The sequence below is a fragment of the Convolutriloba macropyga genome, chromosome 5 (assembly GCF_964194025.1).
Source record: "Convolutriloba macropyga chromosome 5, txConMacr16.3, whole genome shotgun sequence".
Taxonomy (NCBI): Eukaryota; Metazoa; Xenacoelomorpha; order Acoela; family Convolutidae; genus Convolutriloba; species Convolutriloba macropyga.
This window is the reverse complement of record NC_134472.1, coordinates 30,238,954-30,266,779: the sequence shown is the minus strand read 5'-3', so window position 1 is coordinate 30,266,779 and position 27,826 is coordinate 30,238,954. Positions and strand designations below refer to the sequence as shown.

At 34.9% G+C, this 27,826-nt stretch overlaps 1 protein-coding gene across 6 annotated transcripts in view; it reads right to left on the bottom strand.

Moving 5' to 3' along the window:
* LOC142339311 (uncharacterized) overlaps positions 1-27,826 on the bottom strand; it is a 115,546-nt gene that overhangs the window by 8,609 nt on the left and 79,111 nt on the right. For 5 of the 6 annotated variants that reach the window (XM_075389253.1, XM_075389255.1, XM_075389257.1 and 2 more), the window contains 6 exons: positions 20,953-21,058; positions 14,106-14,214; positions 13,773-13,914; positions 7,779-7,885; positions 1,942-2,217; positions 1,661-1,678 (listed from right to left, as the gene is read on the bottom strand). In XM_075389253.1, coding sequence (XP_075245368.1) covers positions 1,661-1,678; positions 1,942-2,217; positions 7,779-7,885; positions 13,773-13,914; positions 14,106-14,214; positions 20,953-21,058 — 758 coding nt within the window. The remainder of the gene's footprint in view (positions 1-1,660; positions 1,679-1,941; positions 2,218-7,778; positions 7,886-13,772; positions 13,915-14,105; positions 14,215-20,952; positions 21,059-27,826) is intronic. The other variant, XM_075389256.1, reaches the window with a different exon arrangement.

Genomic DNA, 27,826 nt, shown 5'->3' with positions numbered 1-27,826 from the left:
AAAATATCGCATAAAAAAGACCACAAACGTAAAATAATTCCTACAAACATCGTTTGAGCGCAACTAATCATAAAAATGATCAAACAGGCAAATTTATGACAATGCCGAGCCATCTCTAGCACCAAATAGAAAGATTTGTAGCCAAAAGTTCTCCAACAAAAATTCAAAAATTTCAATTCTTCCCTTTGCTTTGCCTCGTTAAATGTTAGTAAAATTTGGAACCGATTTTACGTGCAATGAGCATAACAGCTTCTGTAGCTACGTATATAGGATAAGAAACATAAAAGGATTAAAAATGTTTTCCATCCAATATTACAAAAAGTATCAGAAAATTATTCATACAAACTTCAAAAATGAAGTTTTTTTTATTTCTTACATAGGAAACAAATAAAGACCATTTTCAAAACGTGAGTACATACATTTTGTACGCTGCCATACCACGAAATTCAATTCTTTTGAGTTTTAATATGTGAAACTAGTTTTCAGGGAACATATCAACTATACCCATTGCTGGTATCTCCTATACCCATAATTCCCACCTTTACCAAAAAGCGTGTTTGCATCCGGAAAAATAGATCCAATGACAGCTGGGTTTTAGGATATTTGTAAAAACTGACTTCTAAGGGAATTGACGGGGAAATTGCAAAAGGCGGGACAGTTGGCCACTATGGCAGCTGCTAATTTGCTTCGCATCCACATGACCGCAAAAAAAATGATCCTTCTAGCTCTGAAGTACTACAAGCTTAGATAGAATTTTTAAGACGGAAAAACTCATTCAGGTCGCCAATAAGGACATCGCTCCACTTCGTTTCGTGGCCCTTAAAAACGCAAATCATAATCATAAGCTTGTCTAACTAATTAGTCTCTTAAATGAACAAGAGAGCAAAAAATAGCGGGTATTTTAATTAACTCACGAAGACTGCGGGTATTTTGAATTTTATTACTTATGACGCTCAAATTGGCATTCATATTCACATGCTTAGCTGATTCTGTTGCTATTTTTTCTAGGAGACTTTAAAAATCAAACTCTCTGAAGTGTGTTGTACAGACATTGTAACGGAACCAGGTACGTTTAACTCAAATTAAATTGAAAACCAAAACCCAACTTGGTAGGTAAACACAAAACAACCGCAATATAGCTTCACTCGGCTATTCCTTCGTGACTTTAAATCAATTATACCACTTTGTTGAAGTTTTAATACAACGCCCGAGAAAAATTGGTTGAAATGGAAAAGGGCCAAAGGAAACAGCTTCATGTTTGTTCAGAATTTTAAGTGGAAAACTGATAAAATAGAAACAGAGGGATGTAACTTAGACGCAAACTTTCATGAAGAGCAATTAATCACCGTGAAATTTCAAGCCTTCGACATCGATATTAAATAAATTGTGGTATCAACTGGCAAAATGTTTGCGTCATACGACAACTTAAAAAATATCAAATGAGTTTAAGATTAATTCTGTGTTCATTACCAATCACAACTCAGCAACAGGGGTGAACAAAATCAGTTCAAATATGAGGGAAGCTTTTCACATGCGGGAATCAGAAATAGGGATGTGAAGAAATGAATGATGACCAGACTGGCTGATTGACTGCTAATCAGTCATCTGCAGCCTACACTTATTCTCTCACTCAACAGACTATCTAGGAACAGATTCTTACCGTGGGGAGTTGTCTTGTCTGCAACATTTACATTGGTGACCTTCATCGAATCAAAAGCTCATTTGCACAGCACATAACTTGCGAACATTTTTGTAATACGTAAATAATACAATTTTTTAATAACAAATCTTTTCTTTCGAAATTTTGAAACGAAATTCGTCTTGTATTATCTCGTATGCAAATACCACAGAAATTAAGGACCAAAATTAAACTTAACTTTAAAGTGGTGAAATTAAACAATTTTATTTAAAAAATCAATAGGTTACTTATTCCGTACTTACCATAATAGATGACGTGTACTTGTTGCATCCGCTGTTGCAACTTTGAGTACTGCTTCTTTAAAGCGTGAATATCAGTAGACATTCTTTCTAGGGGCGCCACAGACGGCAGTCTAGGGTCCAATGGGCTACTGTATGCACCAGGACTTGCATACTTGAGCTGATCCGAATTTGGACCACCTGACAAACCCCCTCCGGGACTACCACCGGAAGATGATGACCGCTCCTGACAACCAAGGCCCGTCTGATTGATTCCAGTTCCACTTCCGCTCGACTCATCTATTAAAAAACACAAGCTTCTACAATAAATTGAGACCGCTGCAAGTTTTGGTTCTTTTCCATTACTTTACACCCGAGGGTGACAAAATCATCGCCGGGTTTATGGAGAAGACCCAAAAAAATTAAATAAAACAACCGACATTGGAACTATTGCGGAATTAATCAAATGACTAGAGGATTTGGGTCCGGGAGCAGAAATCTAGCCAAGCTAAGCTTGACGTTGTAGCGGAACACAGCTAGATAAATAGTTTCTGGCGGCTCCAATTGCAGGCATTCATCACCGATCTAATAAAATCACCGATCTAAAATGCATCAAAAGACCCGCATCCAAATCAAACTACATGAAAATAGCTAAGAGATCAAATAAGTGCTTATAATTCGTAGGAAGGAAAAATAGAGAAGAAACATTTTGATCAATCGACATCTTTTATTGTGTCTTTAAATTGTAAAATTATTGAAAAGTCAGCTCTTTCCAACGCAAGCTTTAGTTCTTCTATGTCACAGGGCACTGATTTCAGGAGATTCTGAGGCTTTCCATTTAACTTTCAAATGTCTTACTAACAGACCTTCAGCTTTATGAATCTAAAGGAGAAAATTAGAAGGCTTATGCGTTGTTGAAATTAGGCGAACACCATAAATAGATAGATATAAGTAAAGATTCATTTAGCTCTTTCGTATAAAAGCAAAAGCAAGGATGATCAAACGGGTACATCAAGTTCCTCTTTTCAGACCACCCACTAAATTAGGCGAGCACTAACTAAAATTTACGGTGGTACTACAGAGTCCTTTTCAAAATTCAAAGCAGTCGACAGTCTCGAGAAATTGTTGTCAAGAAAAACGTTGAAGGTAAATTCAGTTTTTCTAACTTTTAAGCGTTTATCTATGTAGTTGAAATCAGTTCGTCAATTTTCTCAACTTTTCCAAAAGCCTTGCAAAATTTAGACTAAAGCAATAAATGCATTATACTTTTATTCAATGACTACCTTATAATCTAAATTGGAATTTGAAGTACCTCTTTTGAGCGTTTTATTTGATCACCTAAATTTTTACAAATTCAACTAAACAAGCTTTCGCCGAAAATTCTCTTCGCCATAAAAAAGTGCCAAATGAAAATATGGGTAAATTGGAGGTTTTGAGGCAGGCGACGTGAAAAAATAATGTAAATTGAAAAACCAACGACAGGCGTCGAAAAAACCAAGAAAAATCACGACAACCGACAACGGCAATATGGAGAGGAGACAGGGAGTCGAGAGCCAAACTGTAAGAACCGCCCTTCACACCATGAATTTACGTAACTTTTACCTAGACGAAAGCCAACAATCGTAGAGCTACTTTTATGAAAAATGAATGACAAGATTGACGTTGTAGCAGAACACAGCTAGATAAATAGTTTCTGGCGGCTCCAACTGTAGGCACTTATCATCGATCGCTAGCCGGATTGCATTCAGCAATGAAATCAGTTAGCACAAATTCTATTTGATTTTGTAGAAAATTGAAACCCAAGATGTAGCTCAATGAGTTCAGCTGTTTTAAAACCAACATTGGAGCGAATTAGGTCATGCAAAATCAAGAAGTCAAACATGCAAAATCAAACTGATTTTATGAAAAATGCATCAAGAGAACCGAGATAAGTGCCACTAAAAATTTGTTTAAGAATTCACAAGCACAGAGGTCATAAGTTCTGCGACAATATTCATTTCTTATGGAAATCCGAGCTCCAGAGTGAAAAGAAAAAATCGCATCAAATTGCATGAATTGTGTCGAATCAAAAAATCAAACTACATGAAATTAGCTAAGGGATCCAATAAGTGCTTAAAATTCGTAGGAAGAAAAAAAGAAGAAACAATTTGATCAATTGACATCTTTTATTGTGTCTTTAAATTGTAAAATTATTGAAAAGTCAGCTCTTTCAAACGCAAGCTTTAGTTCTTCTATGTCACAGGGCCCTGATTTCAGGAGATTCTGAGGCTTTCCATTTAACTTTCAAATGTCTTACTAACAGACCTTCAGCTTTATGAATCTAAAGGAGAAAATTAGAAGGCTTATGCGTTGTTGAAATTAGGCGAACACCATAAATAGATAGATATAAGTAAAGATTCATTTAGCTCTTTCGTATAAAAGCAAAAGCAAGGATGATCAAACGGGTACATCAAGTTTCTCTTTTCAGACCACCCACTAAATTAGGCGAGCACTAATTAAAATTTACGGTGGTACTACAGAGTCCTTTTCAAAATTTAAAGCAGTCAACAGTCTCGAGAATTTGTTGTCAAGAAAAACGTTGAAGGTAAAAAATGCAATTTTTCTAACTTTAAAGCGTTTATCTATGTAGTTGAAATCAGTTCGTCAATTTTCTCAACTCTTCCAAAGGCACCGCAAATTTCAGACTAAAGCAATAAATGCATTATACTTTTATTCAATGACAATCTTATAATCTTAATAGGATTTTCAAATGCCTTTTTAGTGTTTTATTTTTTCGCCTGATTCTTTACAAATTCAACTAAACGAGCTTTCGCCGATTATTCTATGCGCCATAAAAAGTGCCGAATAAAAATATGGATAAAATGGAGGTTTTGAAGCAAGCGACGTGAAAAAAATGTAAATTGAAAAACCAACGACAGGCGTCGAAAAAACCAAGAAAAATCACGACAACCGACAACGGCAATATGGAGAGGACAGGGAGTCGAGTTCCAAACTGTAAATACCGCCCTTCACACCATGATTTTATGTAACTTTTACCTAGACGAAAGCCAACAATCGTAGAGCTACTTTTATGAAAACATGAAAGATAAGATTGATCAGTTGTTACATCATCAATTTATGTCATCAAAACTGAAATTGAGAAGTAACAATGAGGTTTTTTTACACTGATAAAAATTCAACAATAACAACTTTTCAGTTCTACTTTTAACAATGACTTTTCAGTTCTACTTTTTACTCCATCTTTAAGGAACTACAACGTAAAGCAACTGCTCCATAATTAACTAATTCTTAGGCATATTACTAGAGTCTTCGCAGAAGCACAGCTTCGTTCGCTGATAACCTTAAGATATTCAATCTTAACGTGATCGAAAGTTGGTTCAACACTCATCCCCTTGAAATATATTTCAAAGAAAACACTAAAAGATTACGCCACCCGAAACCACCTGAGATCACATAAAAGTAAGTTCGCATAAATCTAACACCACAGCACTATCAGAAATTTAAAACTTAGTCGTCTTCCATACATACTCACTTCGTCTGAAAGGCTTTGGAGTTGGTGGCGGAGTCAGTAATTCTCTAAGCGAAACGGGACCTAGATTTGGCACTGGGGTGGAATTAGTTCTGTGCACATAATAGGCCCCATTATGGGTAGAGTATCTAAACTGGGTTGGTTTTCTAGGAGGCAATGGGGGCTTGCGACGAGGGGTCGCGGGCGATTGAACGAACGAAGATGTTGTTGACTCGTCTGACAAAAGACGGCGGCGACAGAAAAGCATTCTTCTATTTTATCGGGTAAAGAAATTAACTATGTCAATACGAACTATATCCAATCATATTTTTAAATAGCATTACAAAAATTGAGCTATTATAAATGACAGATATAATTATCAATAGAAACTGTTTTTTGTTAAAACGACAGGAACAATTTTAAATAAGATTTTTAAAAAGTGAATTAGCGAAAAAGCTTTATTTCAAGCAAAGTGAAGGTAGTTGAATCTGAAAGACAAATTGGGAATAAGGTGGTAACAAGATATGCAACAGAATGCCAGGATTAGGTTCACTTGCCAATAAAGCTCAGAAGTGATGGCTTTTCAGCTCTAATAACCAAGGGCAAAAGCATAACAAAGGAGGCTTTTCATCTGTATAAATTTTACAATTGACTTTGTCTTTTGATAGCAGGCCATTAACTAATTACCCAGTTATCAACAATGAACAAAACACACGATATAACTGATAAATTACACGACTTAAACAATAGCAACAATCGCTTCTTTATCAAAAACGCGAGAAACTGCTCCGAAATTGTTCACTAACAAGTTTAGCGAAAACAGCGGTCAAATTGTACCAAGCATCGACAAAATTCGGGGTCAACTTGTTAACTGGGAAGCAGCAACGTAAAGTATCAAGTCTTGTTCTATTGCATCACAGTTGAACAGTATAAACAGTTGAACAACTGAATGGAAAACATATAACGCTGAACCTTTTTAAGAGTGCACCAGTGCGTAAAAATGAATACAAGAAACGAGCAAAAGCAAGCAAAACACTATATACGACTGAGCAACACTTGAAAAATTTATGGTATTGATTGGTGTAATAAACACACGCAAGTGCAACCCGTGGAAAATAGCGGTGAACCAAGGTCATAATTCACATCTCCCCAAATTAGCAAAGGTTGTAAAAAGGCATGAAGAGAATTTCTGCAAATCACAAAGGCCCCATTCGTTGCTGTTTTAAAACCGGTAACTGTTGCGACAAGGTTGCAAGCATAATATAAGACGCAAATAGAGAATAGTTCAGGCAAATTAATACAATATTGCTATTTGACAAAAAGAGGAAAAGATATCGCTAGTTGACAAGACGAGGAAAAACAAAACTCAGCTTATAGTAGTCAGTGTTGCAAACCAGGACGTCAAAATTCGCTTCAGTCACAGTTAGTTTTCACTTTAGTCTTTCGACTAGACTGTTTTGTGGCAACTAACACAGCATCAGTTATTGGAAAAAAATCAACTAGGCCACTTGAAATGAGCTCAGAATAGACAATGAAGTACAAACACTGAGAATAAACAACGGATTAAGTACAGACACATACAATGTGAGCTGCAGTTTTTCTTCCGATTTTCGCAACGTGCAACAAATTAATTCATGAACAAAAACCTACTTGAGACCACACGTGGTATTGTGTATAACTACTTGCTTTAACAAACACGTGTACATATAAACCCTGACTCTACCCTAGTCTGTTTGATTTTGCCTACGAAATTTTACGCATAATTTATGCTAATGCTGCGCATTTAGCTAACGATTGCAGCAAAAGACACCAAATATTACACCAATGGCTGCAAATGACTATTTACTCGGAAAGGTGGTGGTAGGAAAAGGGAAGGAAAATGTTTCCAGCGGGATTTGGAAATATTTCCGAGCGAATCTAATTTGAATTCAATAGCGGCCCAAATCTTGGAAGCAATGTTCCCCTCAATGTAGCTTTTATTCCTCAGCTCTCGGGAGACAATTAAGATGTCAACAACTTATGCCTCCCTTCTCAAATCCTTCCGGTTGCATCTCTTTTCCAATCAATCAGCTAACTCCATTCTAACAATGAGGTAGACACCTTTTGGCTACACAGTTACCGATGAATGGTCATCGGTACTAAAAAATTTACACACGTCACTATTTATTTTTAAAAATTAGCAAAAAAAAATACAAGGCTGAACGTCTTATACAAATCGTATAACTCGAAAAACGAAAACAAACTTCGGAGTAAACATATTGAAAAACAGTATAATATAATAGAAGAAATATGCTAAATGAACTTGCAAACTTGTAAATGTTGTATTACTAAGTTGTTAATGTTATTAACTCACCTCCACTAAATATGTCTTTTGAGCCACTGTTTGAGCCATTCTTCTGAGGTGAAGAGTTTCCAGACGGAAGTAAGAAGGGTGCTGGGAAGCATTTCAAAAGCCCACTCCTGAAACAAAACTCCAGATGTGAAACGAGAGTTGTTTAGTTTTATGATGTTATCAGAAGCCCATTGCCATGCGACTGTTAAGAAATTTCTCCCGTGTTCATGTGGTGTCAAATTCATTTCATCTTTGGGCTATAATGTTATCAGAATAAGGAAGGATAAATATTTTTCTCGCCTTTGAATTGACATTTTCCAATGAGCGTATTTCAGCACTGCACCTTAATATTCAGAATGAGAGCAAAAAATCTGATTCAAGAACAAGAAAACGTGCACCAGACAAATAAAATTGAGATTAAAATTAAAATAAAAACAAGGATAGGCTCTTCTCAGACCAAGTGTGACAATGTGCAAACATTCCCACGTACGTACTAGACAGCAAAGAAAATCATTTTTTATTCTAACAATATTTCGGCGGCAAGACTGCTCTCAAAGTTACTGACCAAGTGTTGACTTTAATAGTAGCTAGCTTGAGCTTAAGATTGCGAGCCTCACAGATTGAGATACCGGGTGGGGGTTAGCATGGAAGGTCTTAACTTCCAAAATTACCATCCAAAAATTACCTTCCATGAAAAACCATCCAGTACCATTAAGTACAAAAAAACGTACTTTTTAATTCTGAAATAAATCGAAAAATTTTCAAAAAAAAAAATTCGCAATTTTTTTCGTCAAAATTCAAAAAATAATTGCTTGGTACCAAATAACCGGCATTTAAAAAATAACCTGTATTTAAATACTTTCTGATTCCAGTGAGCATCGAGAAAAGAAAAGACTTACTCAACTGAAAATATAGCTGGCAGATTGCCAGAAAATAGCCGCAATAGCTTCGTAGATCTGCAATCTCGAAAAGACAGTTATATAAACAGACCAAAAATTTCTTTCTATTAGAAGCTGAGATGTTAAATTTGATTAGTAATCTGTATAAGTTAATGCTGCTTTTATTAGCTGCTCTCAAACAACCTCCAATTAAGGCGACACGCGCTCACTTGACCTTATCTCTTTGAATTGAATTAAAGAAAATTCAGCTTCAGAATCAAGAAGTCAATTCTGAGAATGAGGTAAGTCACGAGTGACCAACAACTTAATCACACAAATGAAATAAGCTCGAATAAGAGCGAAAAATGACGCCATGCAATTCAGTTAAAATTGCATGAACGAATGGACAAAAAGCAGATTAAAGTGATTGTGACGTCATATGGTTGTAACAAAAATCTTGACGACGAAATAAAAAAAACAAGAGAAGGCCAATAACGACTCCAGCTATCGCTGTGCTGCTATTAAAACAAATTAACCAGCCAAAATAAGCACAAAACATCTGATTTTGAATTAAAGCGGTACAACATGTCGAGCAATAGAGATAAATCAATTACTCACACAAATTTGGACAAGCCAAAATAAGCACAAAACATCTGATTTTGAATTAAAGCGGAAATTAAAAAATTAGGTAACTTGTTGTCAAAATTCAAAGAAAAAGTTGCTTGGTAACAAAAACTGTATGTAATTTGTAATATAAATTGCTCGGAGGAGCATTAGGCATAAACTCAGCGAAAGGTAAAAGCAATGAAAACAATTATGGGCCAAAAACCATCAAAAAACCTGAAAACCGGAGAACTCGTTGAAAAACCTTCAAATTAGCGTTAAATTCCCTTTCACTAAAAAACCTTCAAAACACTATAAAAAAACAACCTGAAATTTATAATTTTGTCTAAAAACCTTTTCCAAAAAACACCAAAATTTCAAAAAACAAAAAAACAGCTTGAAAAAGTAAAAAAAAATTGCTAGCTTATCAAAAATTTTGCCACACCTATATTTCTCGCTCTGTACAAAAAAAGGCCTGAACAAAAGAACCATTCTCTATTTTCTTCCGCTCTTCAAATTTGTTCATTGAAACAACTTTTTCAAACATTATTCACACCCTGAACTTCTAGTTTTCTTGCCCGCTCACAAAACATAGCCGGAAAAATTTTGGAAACGACTTGGAGTACAAAAACAGACAATCCTCACTGACTTCAAGCACTTCTTATTTGCTTAAACTTAACATTAGGAAACAATAAAAGGAAAGCTTAAATGAGAAAATAAAAAGACAAAAACGAAAAGATTCTGATAAAAATTTACATCACGTTGCGACTCCAAAAACACAGGTAAGACTTGGTAATACAGAAATACAGGTAGTTCGCAACAACACAATATCAATTGAAATACAATATAATAGTCTCATAAAATACCGAGCAACGGGAAAATTGGTGGCAAAGGAACAGAGAAAAAATGAAAAGCATTTTGTAGAAAAATTAGAAAATTCTCTAAAACGGTAAAACGGATCCTACCACAGTAGTTGGCGAACTTCTAATTAAACGAACGCTGGATCAGTCATCCGACCATTATGTTGCAGAAAAGTAACCTGTCTAAATTTCAAGTATAACTTCAGTATAACAACACCTATTTAATTCATCTTAAATATGAACTAAGAAAAAAAACGACAACGAGAACCATAAAACTGGAAGAACATTGCAAAAAAATTAATAAAACAGACAAAACTGGCAAGAGTTTGCTCAAATTTACTCGATTTTTGTTAACACAAACAACGCACTATTACCAGCTTAGCTGACTGTGTAAAACTGTTTTGACCAAAAAAACTGGATGGAGTTCAAGCTATCAAACTGCTTCCAAAAAGCCGCACGTGATCAAAAATTTCCAATCACTCAATATAAATTTTTTTACACCTACTTTTCTCGTCTCAAAAAAAGAAATGAACAAAAAAACCAATCTCTCTCCTCTCAACTTCTCATTAATTTGACCTTAAAACTTCACGCATTTCACTTCCAGTTTCAAATACGCTCTTATAAAATTACCTATTAAATATAAAGACGCTCCACCAATACTCATCTTCGAGTCTTAAAAAAGAATGCCCCAATAAAACTTAAACTTTTTTGATTTTTAAGGCATAGCTGGGGGTTAGCATGGAAGGACTTAACTTCCAAAATTACCATCCAAAAATTACCTTCCATGAAAAACCATCCAGTACCATTAAGTACAAAAAAAAACGTACTTTTTAATTCTGAAATAAATCGAAAAATTTGCAAAATTCGCAATTTTTTTCGTCAAAATTCAAAAAATAATTGCGTGGTACCAAATAACCTGTATTTAAATAATAACCTGTATTTAAATACTTTCTGATTCCAGTGAGCATCGAGAAAAGAAAAGACTTACTCAACTGAAAATATAGCTGGCAGATTGCCAGAAAATAGCCGCAATAGATTCGTAGAGTTGCGGTCTCAAAAAAATAGTAACAGAAACAGACCAAAGAGAAAATTTTTTGATAAATTCTGATATGTTATATTTTGCTTACAAATCCGTTTAAGTTATTGCTGCTTCTATTAGCTGCTCTTCAATAACCTTCAATTAGAGTGACATACACTCACTTGACCATATCTCTTTGAATTAAAATAAAGAGTGAGGAAGTCCTCAATTTTAGAGTGAGGAAGTCATTTCTGAGAGTGAGGTATGTCAAGTGTGACCAAAAACTTAATCACGCAAACAAACAAAAAACTGGCTCCAGTAAGAGCGAAAAAAACGTAACGCACGCAATTCAGTTAAAATTGCAGGAACGAATGAACAAAAAGCAGATATGAAGTGATTGACGTCATATGGTTGTAACAAAAATCTTGAATTAAAAACACATTGCCGGAAGAACTCGGAACGGATTTGAAGACATTGACCATCCTCGCTGTCCTAATGCAATTTCTATATAATTATACAAAGCATTTTGACAAAACAACAGTAAAGATATGAAAAAACTAACTGACAAAAACTGATACACCATCTGATACAATATTAACTTTAGTCGCCACTCAAAAAATGAAGGTAAAAGACTAAGTAAAATAAGGTAGTTTGCAACCAAATATCAACTATTGAGAGACAACCTCGTGAAATGGGTTCATAAAGAGAAAAAGGAGGAAAGGGAAATGAGACCATGACGGACAAAACCGAAAAACAATATTCTAAATTCTCTACAAATGCTAAATGCCACTTCCGAACAATTTATCTGAGAAAAAATTAATTATATTCTTTCGTACATCAGTCAACATGCCAGTACTTGACGGAGAAGTAAAAAACAAATAAAATATGAAAAGGACAAAAATATGAATAAGAAAATTGTGAAATTTATTTTCCTGAACTGCCCTGTTTAGCTTTGAAGATTCTTCTCAAACATTAATCGGCGAGTTCTGCTGCTATATCTTTTTATAAGTTCTTCTGCTAGATCAGTCACTCATCCATATATCAGGAGAAAAAATCAAACGACCATTGGAAACTGTCAAGAACAAAAAAAACCAGTAAAAAAATGTGTAGATTATTTTAGTGAAAAGTCCAGACTTGAAGGGTCACCTCATAGTAGCAACAACTAACGAATAAGAATTGGTCGAGAAAATATACAGCTAAAAATTTGTTCAAATTTAGCCACGAATTTGCCCGAATTTTCAAAAACATTTGCAACTAATTAATGAAAGATGCCCAAAACTGCTAGAACAAGTTATTTCAACCACACAACTCCGCAAAAACTATAAAAATTGAAGAACAAAAATAGCTAGAAAATCTTAAAACAAGGAAAAACGGTAAAAATAGCTGAAATTTGAACACAAAATTGTATTATTTGGAATTAAAACTAAAAACTGTTTTGAAAAAGCCGCACGTGATCAAAATATTTTGCTCACTCATCGAAGAATTTTCCACGCCTATTTTTCTCGCTCTCTTTCAAAAACGAAAAATAAAAAACACTCTCTTTCTTCTCTCTGCCCTTCTATTCGTTCAGCTGCTTGACCCAAACATTTAGTTTGCACATGCGGCATTGACTTTTATATCCTATTTCAAACACAATCAAGAAATCAGCGATAAACAAATAAGTACAATGACTTAATTAGCAGAAATTTATCATAAACGTTACAGTCATACTTCTGTCTAAATTAAAAATAAAAAACAGATTACAGATTCGAAAATTTGAAATACTTTGCAAAAACGTTAAAATGGTAATTATGAAACAAGTTTTCATTGATTATAAAAGATTAAACGTTGAAAAATTAATTAATTTTCAATAACAATTTTCTTTCGCTTTTAGATCAAAACGCCGTCTGAAGGAATAGTACTTCCGGTAAAAACAAAAACCTTAAGAAAATCAATACTCTTCGAGTCGTAAAAACCAAGAGAAGGCCAATAATAGCCCCAGCTATCGTTGTGTGGCTATTAAAAATAAAAATAGGAGCGCAATAATAGCCTGTTGAGAATGAGGGAGCATAAATGGGACTAAGAAGTTCAATAGTGGGCTTCAAATAACCACATTAGACACATTAGAGGTTAACATATACCAGTAATATGATTTAAAGTGAAAAATGGCACCAGTTTCGGCGCACTTTTCATTTGACTTTTGGTATTAAATTAGCCAACAATTGAAGTCAGCTGCTTGAAATTCTGATTGCGAGAGAATTTTAGATCACGCGAAACGCAAAAAGTCAAGGGCGTAAAAGTCAATCGAAAAGTCAAAATTGTCAAGCGAAAATTTTGCATAAAAAAGACACACACGTTTACAATAATTGCTATGAACTTCAAAAATTCAAATGTTTGTTGGCTCAAAATCATCCACAAAATCCACTTATATCGAAAAAACTAAAACAACAAGCCCCCTGTATTGGGTTCGATTTCAAAACTATCTTTAGAACACGACAATTTATTACATTTAAATTGAATACTTGATTCAATTAATATTACGCACATTGACTTAAGCATAGTTTTCAATTTTTGTATTTAAGAAGTGCATCTGGAAAAATACAAATAACAAATCCAAATATGTTACTTTAAACTGATATTGGGAAATCAGACAATGTCTTTCAGAAGCTTCTCAAACCTGTCATCAATATCGTCCTCGTCATCACTCTGGACTCTTCCCAGCTTATCAGAGCTAGAAGATCCAGAAAGAGCAGATGCAGCAGATGCGGACAAAGATTTTGACCCGGACATGGATTTCGAGCCACTGGATCCATTCGCACCTGTCCGCAGTCAAACAAATACGTTCGCATAGAAATACAGTTCCCAATTATTGACATTTAACAGCATAATCATTCAAACTGATTGAATCCATTGAACCTGATTAAGAGGTCTCCTAAGAATGCAATTGCTAGCTCTCTGGCACTAATTGCACCACTGAGAAGGCTTATAGTTGTGACTAAATTTGACTCACCAGAGTTTGCCTGTTGATGCATTGGTGAGAATGGAGTGATGTTGTATGTGTATTTTTCTCGCAGTTCACTCAAGTTTGCAAGGGGGCTGGGACCCATCGAATACACGGTCTGTAAACACAGAGTGTAATTATATAATCTTTATGGTTCCAACCAAATAATAGGCGCTTGGATTCATACGCCCGCAGCTCTACCGTTGACAATTTTATCGTTAATATAATTGTTAAAATCGGTAATACCGTCGAGCGAATTGCTCTCAAACGATCGGCGAGCGGTTGCTTTCAATAGCAGTCAACTGGGACCTAGGAATGTTAATGTTATCGGGGTGAGTGGCGGGGGAATTGAATGAGGGAGGTCTTTTAGGATGAAGAACCACCCTTCACAGTATGAATTTATGTCTCCTCAAAACAGTTTGGTGACCAGTGACCTGTAAGGATCTAAGAAAACTTGATACCCTAGGGGCTTGAGCTGTTAATCCGATTTTTGAGGAGGAAAAGTTAGAAGCTTCTGAAAAAAGAATTGGTCAAGGAAAAAATCGCATTCATAAACAATGCCGGAAGATTGCGAAAGCAATGGGTCTTCAGAAAACTCGTAAATGCAGCTGAAAAATGATCTCATGTCCGCAAGCAATTATCCTTTCCCCCACCAGAGTTAACAAAAAAATTGGTATAAATAAACCTGTAACGAGAAATATCTACACTGACATTGAAGCAAGCAAACAGAAACAATTACGATACCATTCCAAAACAATACAACATTGCCACACAAAATGAAATCTTAAGACCTTTTGACAGAAAAATCACGGTGAAAAACCTCGGAATTTTTGTATTATTAGAAACATATCTGGTACGTTAAAAAAATAGCAAAAACTTTTGTTCCCGCCACTTCAAATCAGCAACAAGAGCCATTACACAGCATGAACTAACTTTTGAAACTGAAAAAACTTAGAATTTGTCAAAACACAAAAATGGTCAAAACTGAAAAATTTTAAGTTGGGACCGAAAATGTGTCCACCCCCCATTTTGGCAAGGAACAACCGGAGGAACCCGAGTTTATAGCAAACAGTTATGGTAAACTCTAAGCTGTTCATGGACCCAACAAAAGTAATGGCATCAAACCCACAAGTGTGGCTATTAGCACTTATATGGTGCAAAATTGGCATTTTTTAATATTTTGTCAATTATCGTTAAATTTCTTAAACTGCTCATTTTATGATACTTTAGGTAGTCATTTAAGGTCAAATATTGTACATTTGAGGCATTTAGATTTACGTTATAATAAACCATTATTTCAACACGAGCAAATATTGCAGTAATCTGACATACTTGACATTCTGTACACAATGACCTAAATCACTTTAGTTGATTAACCATTATTTGATTATATACATTAACAGAAATGTTTGAAGAATGAAACTATATTGTATTTAGAACCATTAGAAACTGTTACCAAGAGCAGTTGACTCTCAGATTATACTATAATTTGATTTTTAAACAACTTTAGTCTTTGTGCAAAGTTTTGCTAGATTTTAAGAACTTGCGAGTTTTAAGATAGTTGATCTTACTTGACGAGCAATAAGCAAGATTACTAACACTGGTTGAAGCCTTACAAGCTTCAGCATGAGATTGAAAATATATCACCAAGGATTTTCTTAACTTCAATCAACAAAAATAAAGTTACAGTCCTTTACTACGTCCGAGCGACTAATTGTTTCGACGAGATTAATAGTCAATCGAACCCTGTGAAGAACCAGGCCGTCGTAAAAATTGAGAACCAGACTGTGATACTTCGGTTCCGCTGAGATTCTTGAGCAGCCGCAAAAACTAAGCTGAAAAACCTGACCAACTAAAAAAACTGACCGGGCCAAAATTGTCACCAAACAGCCGTACATTTAACTTTGTGCCACACAATTAGCAGACAACAACATCATAATAGCGATAACAAATTCCGAGAGCTGTATTATGTTAAATGAAATTCAAATTTAAAAAATTAAGAAATAAGTAAAAAAGGCTAAAAAAAAGTTTAATAACTCATTAGGACAAAGCAAATAAAACTCTAGATTATGGCAGCACCTATTAGACGACTGCCAAAAACAAGAATAATCCAAATTCTATAGTGTGAGAGCTACAGATAGTGTTAATAAACAAAAACACCTCACATTAAAAAGGTATTGAACGCATGAATTATGTTACATTTATATTATATAATTATTGTTCCGACCCCTCTTGAGGGGGGAGGAGCTATACACTAACATGGGTTTTCTTTTGTTCAGCCAATTTTGGCCGATCGATATATTCATCGTTGAGAAATGTTAGTGGTATCATTAAAAAGCTCGTCCAGCGTAGAATTCGGAATTAAAAAGATTTTTTTTTCAATTTCGTTTTTTTTTTCGAGGAGTTATTGAGGTTTAAAACTTTGTGTGAACACGTGATATTTGGCATGATTTTGTTCACTTTTAGGGGAATTTAGATTTGTTTCTACAAAAATAGTAATTCAAAATTACATTTCGCGCCACAAAATGAATCAATTTTGTCTTTCTAATAGACGAAAGGCGATAAAAAAGACTAGTTCTGGTCTAATAGGGAAGTTTACTATGAAAAAACTCAAATTAGACAGCTTGTCCAGCGTAAATATGGAATTAAAAAGATTTTTGTGATTTTCGTTTTTCACAGGGAGTTATCGAGTTTTAAACTTTTGAGAAAATAGAGTAAATTCCGTTGGTTTTATTCAAATTTTTCGGAATTTTGACAGAAAAAATTCGCCAATTTTGCTTGTTGATTTTATTTTTAAGGACAGCAAATATTATTGGCTATTTCTATTTAATTTCTTTGTCAAAAAATCTGGCTAAATATTTCAAAATCCAGACGTCATCAAAAACAGCACGAAATAAGTTTCTTCAGTCCAATTTGATTAAAATTGCAGGAAGTGCACACCCAAACACCACTAACACAATCTTTGTAGATTCTAAGGGGGCAATCGCTACTTCAACTTCCATTGAGAGTGCTCTGTAATTAAAACTTTGCCGATTTTTGCTAACTTCACTCTTTGATTATCAAAAACGCCGCACTTATTTTTGATTTTTTAACTAACAAAATATCTATATCTATGACTTTCGAAAAGTTAGGTCTTCTGAATGGACAAAGAGCATAAGCAGGGCTAGTTTTGGACCATTCTTGGACTGTTACAACCCAAAAACAAATTGGATTGTAATCAGTAAAAGCACCCCGTCTCATTGGCTTTCATGGAAGAATAGATGAGCCAATATTCTGATATTAGTAGATAGCTGATGGCTTTCATGACTTTGAAAACAATTGTTTTCAAAAATTAAAAAAAAAACATTAATTTCGCAATTTGGTTCCTTTTTCTGTCTGTTTGTTACTTAGTCTCGTTAATTACAGGCCAAATATGACAATAGTTTTGTCAGAATAAGATGCCAAAAACCGATTGGTAACACAAAATCTAATGTTTTAGAGAATTCGTTATGACTTTACTGGCTTCGACACAGGTTTTTCACAAAAAATTAATTTTTGATTTTTGTCATATTTGACGTTCGTTTTATGGACGTAAGTCATATTCTGGATATTTGCATGTCTCATGGGTTGCAGGTCTCTTTGGAAGTAGAAACCAACCTATTTAATTATTTCATTTTGTAATTAATTGCTTTCATGTCTTTGGAAATAATTTTTTTTTCGAAAAAAAAACAAGTAACCTAATTTTGCCCTTTTTTTTCCTTTTTTGTCTACTTGTTGACTAGTTTCATTCATGATAGGTCACATAATACCTTATCAGTGTTCGAAAAAGGTGCAGTTGAACATAGTTTGGGGGCCAAATTATGGCTTTACGGCTTCGAAAGCGTTTTCTGGCAAACTTTAATTGATTTTTTGTTTGTTGTCTATTTGTTGTTCTTCTTGTAACAGCATAAACAATGTAATACCGACAGTTGTTAATCCCCTTCTATAGAAGCATTGGTAATTGTAAACCTATAAGATATTTCAGTTGATTTCTAATGGTTTTACTCTGAATTTAATTGTTTTTAAACATACCCGGCAGGTTGCCGAAAAATAGCCGCCGTTGATTCCAATAAGCATGATTGGGATTGAAAGAATAGAAGATATTGAAAAAAAAAGATTTTTGTACAAAAACACTTTTTTTAAGTCCGATTTATTTTGATGGCATTTCGTAGTTGAACATACTTCTGTTTCTTAGAGAGAGGCTACAGGGCTACTATCAATAACAATAAGCATTAGAGAGAGGTAACTAATACTTATAGGAACGACGTTCAAATAGCGGGCATCTAAAATTGGGCTTTATGGGTTTATCCCGTTTCTATTTCTGACTTCAATTTTTTATACTGACTCTGTTCATTTTGAATTGCTTTGCTGAGCAACTGATGTTCAAATTCACTTTTAGCAGAATGAGAGAAGAGAGAAACTAGCCTAGAGAAGTCAAAAATATTTCATGCAAAATGTTGAAAAGGCGGCAAAATGAGGTAAAGCGAAACATTTTTTTATTCGAGGAAATAAAAAAAATAGGAGCGCTATAATAGCCGGCTGAGAAGATGAGGGCGGCTATTAATAATTATAATCGAATTTTTCAAATTTACTGTTTTTGTTCTTTATTGTCTAACTGTTACCAAGCCTTATTATGTACTGGTCCTATATCTTTTCTGGCGAATTACAAGTGTTTTTTTGTTTATCTTCAGTTTTATCTGACTATATTATGACTTTGCTTTTAAGTTTTGTTTTTTTAAAATGGACAAAGTTTTTGATGTAATTAATGTTTGTTGTTGTTAAATTTTGCTGATCGTCTTGACTCGCTTTCTTAATATTGATATATCTCAACAATTTAATGCATCAATTTTTACTCCATTGAGTTATTTGCTTTGGAGGCTATCTTTTTGTTCATACAACAATTTTTTCAAAAATACTTGAATTTTTGGGTTTTTCTATCTGTTCTTCGTTTGCTGGAGAATTATGTCAAAATTGTGGATGAGTGGGGTCGGAACCTTATGTGCGATCGCACATTACCGAGCCTCCTTGTTTTATATTAATCGCTGCACTAGTTAAACTAGACCATTTCGAAAAGTATGTGCAACTGCGAATGCTGGAAGTTGAAAGAGAAACTAAATTAAATCAACAAAGCCCGAACGGACCACCACAAACTAATTATATTACGCCCATTAAGCTCTTTTGGGATATTCTAAAAATTGTTTTTTTTTTTCAACTGACAGTGATGTTCTTCATAATTGTTCTGACTAACTAACAAAAATAAATATTCGGAAAATATTAAGTAACATCCCACAAACATCGGATGCATTTCTGTAAAGTTAATATTGACATTCTCCAGGTAACGCTTAGGAAGGCTAACTGTACCAGAAGGCATTATAATAGTTGTCTCATGCCATTTCTAACAGTTTCCGTGCGTCGACCACTTCAAATACGAGCAAAACCTAAACAAAATTACACCACTACTTAATACCCTACACGAAAAGTCAACTCAGCCAGACGAAAAATGGACAAAATAAAGATGCTTAAAACGCCAACAGTACCAAATACTAGTTAACACTTATGTTTGAAAGCAATTTTGAAATGATAGACTGCGATAGCGTGTTCTACTCAATTGCAGAAGTATATACGATAGTTCACTCACTATAAATAGCTTACCTTTATCAATATCAGCAAGAAAAATTGATCCAAACTGCTCTTTCAACTCACGGACATAGGATCCAGATACAATTCCAGCAAATCTTTGAATGCAAAAATAAAATGCGATATCTGAATGTGTTACCTCTGCATCAGTTGCAGACTACTAATTTCAGTTACTCTTCAGTAGAGCACACTTTCAGTAATTCTGTACCGCATACAAGCTGCTAGCAAGTGGAAGCAATGCATAAAAGCGGATCAATGGACAATCCCGGCCTTTCTCTCTACCGCCGCTGGCATGGATACGCTACATGGCATCTAGCGACGCAGGAAACAATACTGAAACTTAAGCAAGCAGGTGAATTCACTCCAATTTTACCTCAATGGCCAAAGCGGCGCATTCTTACATTGCAACAATCAGCTCTCAGAGACCATCGCTTCATCAATACTTAATGTCAATTCTATCCCCAGTCGTTATTCAAACGAAAACTACTCAACTACCCTCCGGTTAAATTTGCGCTTCATCAGACACCACATAACATCGTTGTATCAAACAATACTTGGACTGAAGTAAAAAACAATGACAACAGCTTAAATCCCATACTCTCAAAGTATATTGAGTTATTTTCTCAAATAAAATTTGCTTCAAATCTCAGCTATATGGCATGCAATTTCACATCAAGTTGTCACTTAATGAGAAAGAAAAAAAAGACTCCTCCAACTTAAATTAATCTATTTACAATAGAAATCACAATTTAGCATTTAAAAGACTTTCCGATGGCACAAAGGGAGCAATCCTTTATGTATTAAAGTCGAATACATTTTTGTAACACTTTTGCACTGGCCAGTCGCTAGATAGAAAAAAAATTGTCCGATTATCACCTCAGATACAAAAGACATAGAATTATAAATCTGCATTTACTAAATTGCTTTTCGCAAAAAAATTCATGCAGTATCGGTTAACCGTACAGAGACTAGTAAAGCTCGAAGAGCTAACAAAACTACACAGCAAATTAATGCCTTCGGGCGTTACCAGTCCTTCCCGTTTCTCTGGATGACAGGTCAAATAGGTGAGATGTAAAACAATCAAACAAAAATACGAATTGAAAACACCAACAGAGAACTTAAATAATTTCTACAAATTTTGTTTCAGAGCAATTAAAGAAAATTCAGGTTAATTTTTTATTGTCATTGTGGTGAGACTGACCTGTATGAGGTTTTCACAGTCGATGAGATCGTACTCAAACATTTCCAGCTGAATGTTTGCCATCAGACAGTAGAACTCATCTGCACTCTCAACTTGCAGGATACGCCTGCAACAAGACCCTGGATAACCCAGTCGTCCAACAATTCAAGATTTAATTAATTTTTAAATTACAGCTTACACAGGATGACCAACAAATTGAGTACATTGGTTTTTTAGATAGCATATCTAACAATATTTTTTTTCCAGATCTACATACCATTTCCCAGATCTACGAATCGAACAATTATTAATGAACATAGCCGGCAGATTGCCGGAATAGCTGCGAAAGAAAAGACTTGCGTGCCGTGTGATAGAGATAGAAACAGATACAGATATCAGTTGAAAAAGTAATCGACGCCACTCAAAAAGCTATGTAAAAAAATTAAACGAGGAATTAATAAAGCTTGTTAAAATTCATTGCGCAGAAGACTTTTCATTACGGACCCTTATTACACATATGAGTTCCTTTGACCTTAAACTAATTCAAAATGAACTTAAATTTTAAAGTGCAGAAGTCTATTGAGTGGGGTAGGTCACTTATTATCAAAATCTAATCACGCAAAAAACTTTTGCTAGAAAGAGTGAGAAATGACGTCACGCACGCAAAACCAGTTAAAAAAAGGAAGAAGTCATTCAGAAACTTTGACTTTTCAGCTTTGAGGTGTGAACAAACGTAAAACGAAAAAAGAGCGTCAGACGAAACAAAAACATAGCAGGACAAGTCCTGAAATACAATTCAAAGAATTGAATGGAAAACTCAGAGGTACTCTACCTGACCAGCCGATCAATTGAACAATGCCAGCCAGAACACAAAAATCATCAAAAAATTGAGAAACTAAAAGAATCAAAACTAAACAAAAACATACTCATTGCTAAAACTCTTGAAGCTTTTAAACCTAGGGCAAAATTTTCTCCCTTCAAAAATACCTATTTCAATTGGCCCTTGAATTCCATTGGCCCTTGAAGATCAATTAACTCGAAATTGACCAAAAAATTGAAAAGAAATCAACTGCAAATTATAAAGAAAAGTTGCTGAAAATCGTAATATAAATATCATCAGAATCATTTCTGTGTCTCTAGAGGCTATCCAGTAACCCAATTCCAAGCTTTAAAAACTCATTGGCTCATGGATCGATAGAAAATATTTTTTAGAAATTTCAAACTTCAAAAAATAGAAAGTGGATCTATTAAAATGCTGAAATCCATTCAATAGCCCCCTAGCAAATATTTAATAACATACTATCAAATCCTGGATGAGGTTATCCAGCTAAGGCAAGAAAAAAAATAAAATAAATGTTTTAAAAAAAAACATGAAAAAAATTGCAAATTCTATCAAAAAACATCTAACAGTCGAAAGGTTGAATTGTTGAAAACAAATCCATTGAAACCATGTAGTAAAGTTTTATCAGAACGTGGAATAGGTTTTCTTGCACTTGAGAATGGACGAATATCAAAAACTGACAAAAACTTCAGGAAACTTTAAAAAATTGCAGATTTTATCCAAAAAAAATAATAAAAAACGAGACATTAATATGTTAAGAAAATCATTCCATTGTTACTAGAAACTATGCAGTGTCCTATTAACAAACCTCAAAGGAGATTACCTGGTCCCTGAAGCTGGAAAAACCGAAAAAATGATGAACATTTTCAAAAACGAAAAAATGCGAATTTTGTCAAAAAAATTGCTAAAATTTGTGCTATTCAAAAGTTGAAACCTGTTCCATGGCAACTAAAAATTTTTCAGTAACTTATAATCCAACCCCTATTGAGGTTTTCTGGCCCCTGGGACTCAAACAACTTGAATAATGACAAAAAATGTCAAAAAATGAAAAATTGCTAATAGTTTTGTAAAAAAAAGCTAATATTCATGCTGGCAGAAAGTTGAAAACCATTCCATTATCACTAAAAAAACTATGCAGTAATCTATCATCAAACCCTAGAGGGGGTCTTTTGACACCTGGGGCTAAAAAAATGACAAAAATTTTCAAAAAACCTGCAAAAAATTGCAAAAATTATTATCAATTTGTGTGTTTGTGTTTGTAGTACTAAGACATTAAGCTCATAAAATGGTCAAAGCAAGCAATTTTGTTTCACAAACGGCCTTCATCAACTCAGACTAATCAAAAACTTCAACCTCAGACTAATCAAACAAAAAAACCCCAAAAAAATCACAAAAAACATGAAAAATTGCACCATTTTGAGCCCAAAAACTCCTAAAAATGACCTTTTAACCTAAAATTAAGGCCATCCCAGCAGCTGCACCACTATAAGTACTTGAAGGTCTACTAAAGCCCACTGTGGGCCTCTTATGAATATTTAATAGTCTGTGGGCTTCTAATAAAGTCCGATTTATTTTAATGGCATTTCGTAGTTTAAGATACTTCCGTTTCTTAGAGAGAGGCTATAGGGGCTACTATCAATACCAATAAGCATTAGAGATGATAACTAAGACTTATAGGAACGACGTTCAAATAGCGGGCATCTAAAATTGGGCTTTAGGGGTTTATCCCGTTTCTATTTCTGACTTCAATTTTTTATTCTGACTCTGTTCATTTTGAATTGCTTTGCTGAGCAACTGATGTTCAAATTCACTTTTAGCCGAATGAGAGAAGAGAGAAACTAGCCTAAAGAAGTCAAAAAGATTTCACGCAAAATGTTGAAAAAAGCGTCAAAATGAGGTGAAGCGAAACATTTTTTTGTTCGACGAATTAAAAAACATAGCAGGACGAGTCCTGACGTACAATTCAAAGAATTTTCATTGACTAAATAGAAAACCAGACCTAGAACGGACTATGAATGGATTGGGAATACCATTTAGAAAAAAATCCAATTCGTAAAATCGAAAAAAAACCAGTAAAAATAAAAGTCAAATTGCCGCATGTGAACAAAAAAACCACTAGCGAGAAAGCGAATTTCTGTTCAAACACCGTTTTCTCACTCTACTTTAAATTTAGAGCAAAAAAGTTTCACGCCGCAAAACCAGTCACTTTTTCGCTCCACTTCCTCTTTCGGCGTGACCAAAATCACTACTCCAATTTGACTTCAAAAACCATGAAAAGGTGTGAACAGATCTTAAAAAAAAAAGACAGCGCCCCAATATAATTCAAATTCTTTGAATTGCAAGAAAAATTAGGAGCGCTATAATAGCCGGCTGAGAAAATGAGGGCGGCTATTAATAAATACCAAAACTTATTTTAAATTATCAAGACTCGAGTCGTATTTGTCCGACCAATTTGGATCAACCTTGAAGAGATGCTTGAAATTTGCGTAGAGTAAGCTGTGTCTTTATAGCTTCCGACTTTTGTCTCTGTGATTCCTTCCCGTATCACATCCAGTGTACTACAGTCATCAATACTAGATGCTATGTAAAAAATTTCAAGCTGTGGATCTTTTCATCGATTAATCAGCTGCATTAGTACCTACTCCCTAGTACCTAAATATGTCCAGATTAGCCCGAATCTCAAATAAGTAATAAAATAACAAACTAAAGTCCGACAATTTTCGCCCTAACAAATTTTGTCGGAAAAATTGTGCGTGGATACTTATTGCTCGAATGTAATTGGTCAACAGATCACTCGGTTGAGCCCTATGCAACAATATCCTAAAATTTAATCTGAAACTGATGCACATTTGTAGGTCGTTTTCACGGTTTTTAATTTCATTTCATTAATGGAAATTTCAAGGTCTTGCTCGATACTAAACTGAGACTGATACGTAGAGAAACGTGACAATACGGAGTATCAAATTAATCGCCAACAGCTACGGATATTTTCAAAACCTATCTCCTGGCAAAAGGGGACTATTGTTGAGTTGAATTTAGTAGATTTCTAGCCTACCATTGCTGAGTATAATTCTTCCAGGCAAACGCAGAGCATGCTAAAATCAACCGGAAAAAATCAAACGACACTATGGTATTAAATGAATAAACAACTTCGAAACAGAGTACAACTAACATTTTTAACGTCCAACATTGTACGACAATTTCTAGATGATGCACCATGCACCCAAAATGAGCCGGGAGATGACCAGAACAACGGTCTATCCCTACATCTCAGCGCACTAACACGTCTTGTGACAATTGAGAGAAAAATTAAACGGAGAAACCACGAATAACTTCGCACACATCAGTTTTGCCAGGTAATTCCTATTATATTATTTTAAATCTATATGAATTGATGTGATAGGAAAAACAAGAAGACATACACGACAACGACCCCTGTCGGTCTCTGGAATGAGCATAGAGAGGCTCTGCACTTAGTGGTGTAGCTGGGGTAGAAGTGCAGGGGGGATGGTCCATGAGGAGTTTAATTCAGAATCGCCCTTTACACCATAAAGCTCAGCTTCCTCAGTAGCTTCACTGAACCGTACTCTACTCAAATTTAGCAGCGGATAGAGTGGTTTGCCTATGCATATAGGCCAAGTTACAGATGACGAAATCATCAGACAGAAGCAACAGAACAGCCGACTAATGTCGGGTGAATTGTTTTTAAACCACCGGCGAGCGGTTGGCTTCGGTAGTAGACAGCTGGGCCTTAGGGATAAGTATTATGGAATACATTAGGGGTGGAAGTCACAAGGTGGGGGTCAAAAGATGGGGGTAAAGTGAGAGGGCCAAACTTAAGATTAAGAACCGCTCTTCACGCAATAAAATTGTCTCCTCGCATACGTAAACGCCCTCCCCTCCAGGCCTTACCTTTTTAGCCCGAAAAATCGAAAAAACGGGTCAAGCAAAAAATTGCTTAAAAAATGCCGCATGACTGATACAATTGCTACAAACTTTTTCTACAAGCAATTAAAAAGACAAATAAAATCCAAAATTAGAAAGAACAGGCTGATTCCCCATTGCACGAAAAAAACCTTGCGTAGACAGGTGACCTTTAAAACAACTCTTACTAGAAGAGTTAACATAACCGACTAACGTCGGGCAAACGACCGGCGAGCGGTTGGCTTTGTCAGTACCTAGCCAATGTTTAGTGAGGATACATTTAGCTTGATTGAAGGGACCTGAGATTAGGGTAAAAGACGATGACATCACGCCATATAACAGCCGCATCAACAAAAGAATTAAGGAGAGAGAGAGAGAGAGAGATTAAACGTGAGCGAGAAGGAGAAGGAAACAAACTCCAGCGAACACAGAGAGAGCGAAAGAGAGCTAAGAATATTTTCCATGATGACATTCGACTCTACAACTTCAAGTTTTCTAAACTTGTTAGTAACTAAATCATATAGAAAAAAACTTAAAGTGCAAAATTCCAAAGAAAAGTTTCCACATTTCGCAGTAAAGAGCACGTTCAAAAACATTTTTTGTCTCAGGATTTTTTTCATGCAATCCATCTGCAAGACTTGAAAAGCTTCGTTGGCCAGTAATGATCATTAAACTCAGCAAAGGACAAAAATATTCAAACATTTTTAGAACAATTGCAAATTTTGACAAAATCTTGCAAAAAGTCGTGATAAAAATATCTTCAGAACACCATTCCATTGTCTCAAGATACCATCCAGTATGCCTATTTCCAGCCTTAAACAGTTTCACTGGCTCATAAAGATCCATACACTTGAACATGATAATAAATTTTTAAAAAAATTTCAAATTAAAAATTATCAAAAGATTTCGAAAACTCGAGTCATTAAAATAATGACAACCATTCCATTAAGTCTAGAAACTAAGCAGCAGCTTAGTATCAAACCTCGAAGGAGGCTTTTTGGCTCTTGAGGCTGAAAAAACCTCAAAAAAAACAATTTCAAAAAAACTTGCCGAAAATTTTTCAAAAAAATGCTAAAACTCGTTAAATGTTAAAATGTTTAAAACCACTCCATTGCACCTAGAAACTATACATTAACTTGTTATCAAACTCTAGAGGAGGTTCCTTGGCTCTTGAGGCTAGATCAACCTATAAAATCACAAAAATTGTCAAAAAAATTGAAAAATTGCAAGTTTTATAAAAACGAATCGATAAAATTGTGATATTAAAAAGTTGAAAACCATTCCATTACCACTAAAAACTATGCAGCCACATTACCAAAACCTTAAGCAGGTTTTCTGAACCCTGAGGCTGAAAAAGCTTGAACAATGACAAAGGTTAAAAAAATTAAAAAATGCTACTTTTTTCAAAATGATAAAATTCGTGATGTTAAAATCTTGAACAAAAATTCCATTACGTCTAGAAACTATACAGTAACCTATCATCAAACCCTAGAGGAGGCTACTTACTTGGCTCTTGAGGCTGGATAAACCTAAAAACCGACAAAAATTTTCAAAAACCTTGAAAAAATTTGCAAGTTTTTTTCAAAAAATTGCAAAAATTCGCGAAGTTGAAATGTTGAAACCATTCTATTACCACTAGAAACTGTGCATTAACCTATTATCAAACCACAGAGTGGGTTCCTTGACATTTAGGGTTGATGTAACTCAAAAATGTGACAAAAGTTTTACAAAACTGACAAAAATTTTCAAAAAGCTTGAAAATTGTAAAAATTTGCGTGTTTTAGCGAGCGGTTGTTCTTCAGCAACTGGGCATGGGGGAGGTATTGATGTGGTTGGCAACAGTTGGGTAGGGGCAACAGCGCGGTGGGGGGTTGGGAGGCAATACTGGGGGGGTGTCAACAGTTGGGGGGGGTCTTCAACCTCTAAGAACCGCTCTTCACACCATAATTATAAGCCTCCAGAACAGTTTGAGCTAGAACAGAGCTGAAAAGCTCTAAGAGCACTTAATGCCCGCTGGTCGCTACCTGTTTATCCCGTTTTTGAGGACGAAAAGTCAAAAGCGTCAGACGAAAAATCGGTCAAGCGAAAAATCGCATTAAAAAAAGACCGACAGGACTAATATAATTGCTA